At 33.4% G+C, this 10,377-nt stretch overlaps 1 protein-coding gene across 1 annotated transcript in view; it reads left to right on the forward strand.

Annotated features, from left to right (window-relative positions):
- The window catches only part of LOC106474447 (hillarin-like), a 29,405-nt gene extending 23,784 nt beyond the window's left edge, over positions 1 to 5,621 (forward strand). The window contains exons 6-7 of the mRNA XM_013935140.1: positions 1,182 to 1,325; positions 4,517 to 5,621. Of these exons, the coding sequence (XP_013790594.1) occupies positions 1,182 to 1,325; positions 4,517 to 5,621 (1,249 nt within the window). The remainder of the gene's footprint in view (positions 1 to 1,181; positions 1,326 to 4,516) is intronic.
- The last annotated feature ends 4,756 nt before the right edge of the window (positions 5,622 to 10,377 follow it).

A 10,377-nucleotide genomic window follows, 5' to 3' on the forward strand; every position in this document is an offset into this window, starting at 1 on the left:
GTTCGCTTGACTCAATTATCTATCTCTTCAATCTATCTGCATATCTATCTCTGCCCTATTTGCCGGGCTTATATACTAGAAAAGAGGGCGTCCCGAACAAACGAGGAAATTCACGATCATTCGAGAAACCTCTCGCACACGCCACCTGCGCCAATGCGCCAGAAGCGTCACGTGACTTCCGCTGTCGTAACAGTAATATAATTTAACAATTAATAACTACTCTGCATGTAGATAGTACTGTACTTTACTGTAATAAAACATACATCTTTATGCTAATTTAAAACTAGCTCCCCATGCAATGTTATAACAGAATGATGACTTGTTGACTTTTTCATTGGATGTTTGTGGATTTTATTTGATCAGCCATGCAGTTGTTTAAGCTATATTTCATGCAAAATTTCTCCCAGATTTAATCTCATAGCAACAATTTTTTACAAAATTTCTGGGGACATGCCCCCAGACTCCCGTAGCATTAGCGTGCTGATTGTGCTTCGTACAGTATATGCTGGCTTTGGATCTCACAAATTAGGACCCCTTTTCAAACATCTGCGTACGGGCCTGGTTTAGTTTTGAACTGGTAAATAGAGATGCGATGTTTTAGAGAAATGAAAGTTTCTATAATTAACTGTATTTTAGCTGCTAGAGGAAGATAAAATTCGCGCTTAAAGACAATCCTTCAACGCTATTGTAAGCTTAAGTGCTAAATATAAGAGATACGCCTAAAACAACAACAACAACAAAAATCCAGCTGTACTAGGTTTAACGGCTAATGTAAAGAATCAGCCTAAATAAAATCTTTCCAAGGTTTAATAGGCTTAGCAGCTAATGTAAATGATCATTGTTTAACATATGATCGTTTATCAACGTTTATCACATTTAGAACTTTTGTCGAGGTACGGTTGAGGAGTATTTATGTCACGTACGTGCGATTTTTTTTTATACCTGTGGTGGGCAGAGCACAGATAGCCCAATGTGTAGCTTTGTGCTTAATTACAAACAAATGTTCAATCAATATCATAACACGAAAATCTACCGACAAGCTTGTAATTATATGCGGCCTTAGTATTACACATTAGCCATAGAGATCATATTAGATGATGTATTATTTCAACTATCATTTGAAGTAGACGATGGAATTATAACCGCTACCATTGATTTTATTTTGTCTTTTACTTCTTTAGAGCAATATTCCGTTGGATTACTGTGAAAAATTTAAACAATATGACCTTTGATAATGACATTCATGGTGACACGCCCATGGCCCTCTTGCGGGGAATCAAGAATGGGATGGAAAGTTATCACGTGCTTTTTAAACGCCTTTGCAGGTACATCGTTCTCTTAGAATTTGGTGTTCAAGCTCTACTTAAAAATATAATTTTTAAGATACTTAGAAATTTGTAATATATTTGGCGATTATGACACACGTCTGAAATATATAAAATATCTTTCTTAATTTAAATAATTAATATTAACTTTAGCAGTGGTTGACTTCTTTTAAGGAATATCGTTCTCACTGGCTGCTTAATTGTTAATAATTTCATGTGGTTTTTCCAAATTATTGAATTATAATTTTAGTTTGTTATAGTTACATATGTTTTGTTTTGATATGTATAACGTTCATAACTATTCCAAGTTTTAAATATGTTATATTTTTTTTAGGATTAACAGATTGAGCAATCTATTAACATAAAAATAACGACCTACATTCCCAGAATGTATCTTTATGTGCTCAATAACTTGCAAATGTCCCCCAGTGGCACAGCGGTATGTATGCGGACTTCCAACATTAGAAACCGGTTCTCGATACCCGTGGTGGGCAGAGCACAAATGGTCCACTGTGATCAAATACAAACAAGTTTGCAAGTACAACTTAGTTAGGAGTTATGATACAATTAAAAACTAAATTGTGATCAGTTAGTCAAACATAATGTTATAATGTGTTTTATCCTTGGGAAGGTTCTTTCGATTATTTTGTAAACATAATGCGAAGTCCAGTTCATGAATTGATAATGAATTAATTTATTTCTTAAATAACATTTACTACAGGCTACGATCACTGGTAGACCTAACTTCACAAACAACGTTTCAACATAAATTACGAAAATAATGTACGCCTAACTCACAAATAGACTTACTTGCAGAATTTCCTTTCTAATCGATTGATAACAAACACAATAAGCACGCTGACTAGCTTCTAACTGAATTATAGATGAATATACACAATAACTCTCACTGTTTAACTCACTAACTAACATTAAATTGAATAACCAATTATATGAACTAACTCACTCAGTCTAATTAATACCGATTAATAAAAGAAAGTTTCTAATGCCTTATTTTACTGGACCTAAATCATCCTTTCACCAAGTATTTTCGGAGGCTTTCTTTTCTGGGGCTCATATTATGCAGATGGGATGATAACTCGTTCATTATTGTCACTTGTTGTGCTGTAACTAGGGGAATTATCCGTAGGTAGGTGGTAAAGCATATCCATTGGCTGGCGGATCTGTATTTGGTAATTTCGTTGAAGTGGTTTCTAGCATGGGAACTTACAAACTTGCTTTAACTGTTTTTTGGGTTAAGCTTTGAAGACTTACCGTCAATGAATACATGTTGAAAGACAGCTTTGAATTCTTTAGTGAAATACGACAAATGCAGTTTGATAATAATGGTTATTTGCGCAAGCTTTGATGTTGAGTCGTCGTATACAAACACATCACTAGAAGAAACTATACAGTTGAATGCTGATTTGATTTTTAACAATAACTCTGATAATCTTAGCATTCCCAAATCATTTTTTTTAATTTCAAAAATTTCTCAATAAAGAAATCGCATTTTCTGCTTGATGGCGCCTTCTTCGGCCAATCTTTTTCTGGGATACCATGAAAAACATGGAAGCTTTTAAACCTCTTCACTACCATAGGTATAATAAGTTATGCCAGAGAACATAATTTTACATCGAAGTAAATATTAGAACAACTGCGCGTCTACTTTGTGAATATTTTTTTCTTTAATTGTGTTTTATTTTAATTTTGCAAGATAATTATTCGCTGTCTGCTGTTTTGAAACACTGTGTGTACTGAGCTATAAAACGTATTCGTTATTCATTTCGTATGTTTGTAATGATTACATTATTCTCCAAAATGCATCTTTAGATTCAAGTTACGTAATATAGGTATATTTTGATTCTTCGGATGACCATCGGTCAACGATGGCCAAGACGATGTTCTCCAAAGCTTTATGAGTTGTGTATTCGGTCATACTTGAGTCGGCTAATCTTTGATCTACGGACCTGGTTACAACTAGTCAAAGTTTCCAGTAATAACAGATTTCAGTGCAATTTTTAAGTATTTCATTACAACGTAAAGCAAAACAATTTCGATGTAGCAACAATTACATGAAATAAATAAACTATTATAGTTATAAACGCTCTTATAGCAAAAGAAAAATAGGAGTATTACCATGATTATTTATTTATCAAGCAAGTTGCTAGAAATTTGTTCTGAGAATAGAGTAATATTCTGAGTTTGAAAGTTTAGTATGGTAGCTTCACCTATCGATAAAATCAGATACGATTCTCATGCTATTGAAATTTTACATATGGTGGCATGTAGTTTTTATTGAATAATAAACCTATCATTTTTATGTATAAGCTTAAGAACTCTAATACACTCCAAATCCGACAGAGTTTGGAAAGTCTAAATATTGACCGTAACTGAGATAGAAGTAACTAATTTTCACGTTTCTGAAAAAAGAGAAAAAGAACCACATTATTTTTATTCGATGATGATTACATCATTGTTCAGGAAGTGAGAGCGGATACGATTGTTAAAACTGAACTCTAGTTTTAATAATATTTCAAAATTTTAATTGTGTATATTAAACATTTGCTAGTGTTTAATATGATGATTGTTTCGTGGAAGAAATCATTATTTTGTTCGTGGCTATTAACGTTTTCTTTTTAGAAACGACTCTTATTTCTTAATGAAGAATAAACAGGTTCTGTACTTAATATTTTTACAAGCGAGTAACATGTCAAACGAGTCAATAATTATCCACATAGAATACAAGAAAACTTTAAACTGGTTTTTAAAATACGGACGAGTTCTTTCCAGATCTTGTTTAAAGATAACATAATTTTTTATTTTAAACCTAAACTTACGGAAGGGTTCATTAAAAAAAACAATAAAGTCTAAATTATTCATGAGCCAAATTGCTTGCTGGTCTATGACTTTGTTGGTTAGGAGGTTCTATAATAATATAAGGCTGAAACAAAAAATTAAATCACTATCAATATTACTATAATCCCACTAATTACTGTTGAGGTTTCTTATGTATTTTATATAGAAAGTAGGTGACTTTATCCAAGTTTTTAGTCACTTCTTTACATCAGTAGTGAACAGTATAAAAACAAGTCAGTAATTTCAGAGGTGAGTGGTGTAATGTATCCATATTTATGAATATTTGTAAGGAAAATATGTTTTCTTATTAATGTATTAAATATTCGTTGTTGCAGTTACGCAGGCTTGCACTGTGTCGTAATCAAAGGATATTCTAAAAGTGCTGGCTATCAACCTGGAGTCTCAGTTGAAGATAGTCGCTTTCGGAACTCATGGAATGCTGTTTACGTTGCTGGAGCTTGGCGTTTCGTGCAATGTAACTGGGGCGCACGCCATCTAGTGAATGCTAAAGAAACTCCAAAGCCTGGTAGCAAAAACAAAGACGATAGCTTACGTTACGAATACGACGATCATTATTTCCTCACGGATGCTAATGAATTCATCTATGAATTTTTTCCTCTTCAACCAGAGTGGCAACTTCTAAAGAGACCCGTTACCTTGCAAGAGTTTGAGGAAAATCCTTTTGTACGATCTTTATTTTTTCGATACGGTCTGTACCTGCCAGACGAGGAGACGAAAGCGACAATGCGCACCGACGATAGTGGCGCAGTGATCGTGCGGATTGGAATGGCGTCCCAAATGTCTTCGAACTTAATATTTCATTACAGTCTAAAGTTTTTTGGCACTAATATTAATACTTACAACGATATAAACCTCAAGAGATTTGTTATGCAGTCCGTCGTGGACAACATTGTATCATTTCGCGTGCACGCTCCATGCAGAAGTATCCTATTGTTGGACATATTTGCTAACGCTATTACTCCACAAGAGTATTTGACGGGAGAACCAATGAAATTCAAGAGTGTATGTAAGTTTAAAATATCGTGTGAAAACGTTCAGACGGTGATGGTTCCCTTGCCAGATTGTGCCAGTGGGGAATGGGGACCCACGAAGGCAATGAGGTTGTTTGGTCTCATCCCGCTAACGCATGAAGAGGCCATAATCTTTTCGTTCCATAATTTGGAAATAAAGTTTCGGATGTCGCGCCCTCTAACGGACTTCATAGCAACTCTGCATAAGAATGGAGTAGAAGAAGAGGCACTTTCTAAATACGTTTCTCATAAGGTAGATAACGAAACAGTCACATTCTTTTTAACCTTTCCTGAGGAAGGTCAGTATGGAATTGATATCTACACGCGGGAGAAGACCACGAGCTTGCAAAGTTCAGATAATCAGCTGCTGACTCACTGCTGTAAATACATGATAAACAATAGGCGTTAATATCTGTGGGGAGTTCAAAATGATTGGAATATGTAGAAGGTGAGAAATAAAGAAAAAGACAATAATAAAACGCAATTTCGACCTTATAAATATATAACTATTACAACAATAAAAACCCGAACGTTTTTTCCATTAATCTATTTGATACTTACATTAATATACATATATCGCATTGAATAAAATGCTTTATGATATATTTATATGTGAGCTTTTGAAATAAAATTATATTTTCTTATTCTATACCATGTAATAATTATATATATTTCCCTGAAACATGAGATTATTTAAAAGTTACATGAATGAAATCAGACAATTGCGAATAAGGTTGGTACGAGCATAATAGCCTTTACATTTTAACTATTACATTTAGTAGACTTGGTCCTGATAGAAATATTTTAGTGGCTCAGTCTGATTTCCTACTTAGCTTATAACTGTGGAAAGGCGGGAAACAGGGAGGGAGCCAGGTGAGTGACTATAATTATAGGTTCATTTTAACAAGAGCAGAGTGCTGAAAATTTGTATTCCAGTATCTTTTACACATAAAATAATTAGAAAAATTACTATTTAAAAAGAAGATATATAATCCATATAAAAATAGTTATCAATTTGTAGACTTGATAGCAGCAGGAAGATGAACATGGTACACTTCAAAGTCTATCGCAAAAAATACTGTTGTTGTTTTTAGGGTTTACAAGATATTTATATTATGAGAAATTTCTGTGTTTCTACTGTAGTCAGATTTACTGATTTTTCGATATGTCATTGACCTCGGAAATACTATTTATTATTATTATAGATTAATAATTAAATTTGTATGTGAAAACGGCTAAAGTAAAATGTTTATAATTATGTTTATTTTTTGCTTGCTTGAATCCATTATTGTGCGTCCACACGTAATACGACTTTTCCTTAATTGTCTAAGTACTTGTAACAATATCGTGCTTGTATATGAACAATTATAAAAACTTGATGAACAAAATTTTAAGAAGTTTAGATAATGTGCAAAGTAAATTCAAGCGCTTTTTGCTCTTAAAACGCTATCGTATTTTAATACTCTGTCAATGAATATATTATAACTTTGAAAAAAACAAACAAAAAACAGTAACCGTACTTGGAATGAACAGACTTCCAACTCTTCGCCTGTTGCAAATTCTATACTTTTCAGTGTTCTCACTAGGGTCCCACAGTGAAGGGTCCCGGACTCTCAACTTTTTTCCCAAAATTCCTAGTGAGATTTTCAAGGGTTCGATGGGTAGAATTTAATAAACTAAAAAAGAAAAAAAAGAGCACTTCAGTGTCAAGGAAAAACTTTATTTACAATGTACACTATATGTTTACCTTCTGCAAGCGGAAAAGAGTATGCCAATGTTCAATGAAAAACTATATTTACAATTCACACTGCATGTTGTTTCCCTTTATGATTGCAAAGCAATTTTCATGATACGATTAAAAATACTTTTCTTCATCTGAAAATCTTCAAATATCATTTGCACAACCCCTAAAACCTCTTAAATAAATATTATGTTTTTGTTTTCATAAAAACTATATTTTATCAGTTATTTTCTTTACCCTAACTTTATATCAGATCGGTTGATTTGACCGACCTAGTAACCATCATAGAAAATTAGGAAATAATTCTAAATTTCCCCTATTTGCTTCTGGAATGAATGCAAATTGCGTACGGGACTCAGGAGTTTGGGTTAGCTATAGCTTTCCTTTTTCGTATATATTTTATGCCAAATTAACTATAACGTACGATGTGTACTAAGTTGATTTTATGAACTATTTAACCGATAGTCAGACAATGTGAAATGTAATTCAAGAATATTAAAGTACATTAAAACAACCAAGCTCCCCCCCCCCCCGAAATGGTTCAGAAGTAAGTCTGAAGACTTATACGCCAAATACCGGATTTCGATACCAGTGGTGGGCAGGGTACAGATAGCCCATTGTGTAGCTTTGCGTTTAACAACAAACAAACGAAAGGGATTAACTTTAGGCACTAGTGCCATCTATAAGGTACAATGCAAACTACTCATTTTAATGTGCTGATCTTGGTAAATGAGTACTTATATATGTATGAAACCTCACAGAAACAATGCTGTTTTTCACTAAGGAACAGAACTGTGTCGTTTAATACCAGGAGTGCAGCCTCTGACAGGTTCTTGTAAAATTGTTCAGAGCATTTTAATGGACCCTGACTTGGGTTTTTAACATGAATCTTATGTTGATTCATTCTATATCTTAAAATTTCAGTTTGGCCAACGTAACATTGACAACATTTTAATATATAGATACAGTTTTTAGAACTGTAAGAAAACTATCTTTTGATTTCTGTTAAAACAGGAACAATCGAGCCAATTCTAGCTAATTTCGATTTTAATTTACTTTTCAAAAATAAATAAACCATGAAATTGCTTTAAAGATAGGATTGTTTGTTTTGAATTTCGCGCAAAGCTACACGAGAGCTATCTGCGCTAACCGTCCCTAAGTTAGCAGTGTAAGACTAGAGGGAAGGCAGCTAGTCATCACCACCCATCGCCAACACTTGGGCTACTCTTTTACCAATAAATAGTGGGATTGACCGTCACATTATAACGCCCCCACGGCTGAAAGGGCGAGCATGTTTGGTGGGACTGGGATGCGAACCCGCGAACCTCAAACTGTGAGTCGAGTGCCCTAACCACCTGGCCATGCTGGACCTTAAAGATAGGAATTTTTAATCCAAATTCCCAAACCTAGAAGTTTATTACACTTGTTTCCAAATGTAGTATACTTACGTTTTTTTTTTCATTCTGGATGAGAGGAAACTCCCGTTTATGGTTTCAAGAGATTGTTTGTTTTTGTTTGTTTGAATTTCGCGCAAAGCTACACGAGGGCTATCTGCGCTAGCCGTCCCTAATTTAGCAGTGTAAGACTAGAGGGAAGGCAGCTAGTCATCACCACCCACCGCCAACTCTTGGGCTACTCTTTTACCAATGAATAGTGGGATTGACTGTCACATTATAACACCACCACGGCTTAAAGGGCGAGCATGTTTGGTGGGACTGTGATTCGCAAATTGCGAGTCGATCGCCCTAACCACCTGGCCATGCCGGGCCAGAACGAGAGGGCTGGTGATAAAAGTTTGGATGAATTAATGTAATCAATATATCTAATTTAAATTATACAGTCAGCTGCAGTTTAAACCTTTTCTACTAAAGAAAGATGAGTTAGCTGTGGTTTGATATTTCAATATGACGACATCGTTAACTTCTCCCTCTCTATTGGTATTTTTCAAAACTTTTCTTAAAAATTATTTTTCTTGATATTCTGGTAGAAAGATGTACCTGATGCCCGCTTCTCAAAATATAACTTTTTTCACTGCAATTCCCAAAGCTTAGGCCGTCATGTGTCTTGGGAAATTACGTTTAACTTCGATTTTGCTTTTCTTTTAAAGGAAAGATAAACTACGTAAAGGCTTTAAGAAAAGGAATATTATACCAAAATTCTCACACTTAGAAGTTCTTTACAGTTTCCAAATTTAGTCCACATTAAAGTTTATTTTCATTTTCTTGTTACAAGAGAAATTGTTAACTTTTCTTTATACTCCTAATGTTTCAGGCTTGCTGTTTTTAAAGAAATATAAACAATCAAAGGTTTAACATAATTTTGCATTAAAATACGCACTTTTTTGGATGTTTCAAAGTTTTGTCATCAAAATTACTGAGGCTTAACATTTGGTATTTTTCAAAATGTTTGTTTAAAATTCTTTTTCATGTTATTCTGCTAAAAAGATGCACGCTTCTCAAAATATAACTCCTTTCATAAAAACTCTCCCAATTTAAGCCTTAAATGTTTTGGAAATTCCGGCTAACTTCGATTTGACTTTACTGCTCAAGAAAAGATAATCCATGGAAGGCCTTTAAAAATAGGAATTATCAATCAAAGTTCCCAAATTTAGAAGTACATTATGTCTTGTTTCCAAATTTGTTCCGCCTTTAAATTTATTTTCATCCTGGATAACAGAAAACATATTTAAGCTTTGCAAAAGATTTTTTTTATCATATTCCTAATTTTTCAAGCTTGCTGTTTTTCTAAGAAATATACAGAATCGGAGATTTCACACTTAATTTTGCATTCACATACGCAATTTTTTTGCGTGTTTCAAAAAAAAAAGTTTTTCTTTTTCATCCAATTTCCCAAACCTTAAGCCGTAATGCGTCTTTGAAATTCTGGCTAACTTCAATTTTACTTTACTTATCAAGAAAACATAAACTATATATGGGCTTTATAAATTGGAATTTTCAATCAAAATTCTCATATTTATTCAACCTTCAAGTTTCTTATCACTCTGAATAAGAGAAATCTCCCGTTTAAGTTTTGCAAGATATATATATCATATTATACTCCTAATGTCTTAGTCTTGCTGTTTTTCTAAGAAATATACACAATACGATAGGAAAAAATGATTGATAATAGCTTTTATTCCAAACATTTAAAATATATTTTACGAAACAAAAAGAAAGTAAAAGCAGTTAAATTAATTGACTCTGAATAAAAGGTGGTAAGTTCAGTATTATTTTTTAAATTTTATAAATAATTTACATAGAAAATATGCGCAAATGTATCAGTTGTAATATACTCAGTTTAAAATATTAGGTCGTCAAGAAACTAATGTCGCTTGTTTCAGATGAAAAAACCGAACAACTTATATATTAAAACAAAACATTTATTAAATTAAATAGTCTCCATTCTTATCGATGATGCCTTTCCA

The sequence above is a fragment of the Limulus polyphemus genome, unplaced genomic scaffold (genome assembly GCF_000517525.1).
Source record: "Limulus polyphemus unplaced genomic scaffold, Limulus_polyphemus-2.1.2 Scaffold7235, whole genome shotgun sequence".
NCBI lineage: Eukaryota > Metazoa > Arthropoda > Merostomata > Xiphosura > Limulidae > Limulus > Limulus polyphemus.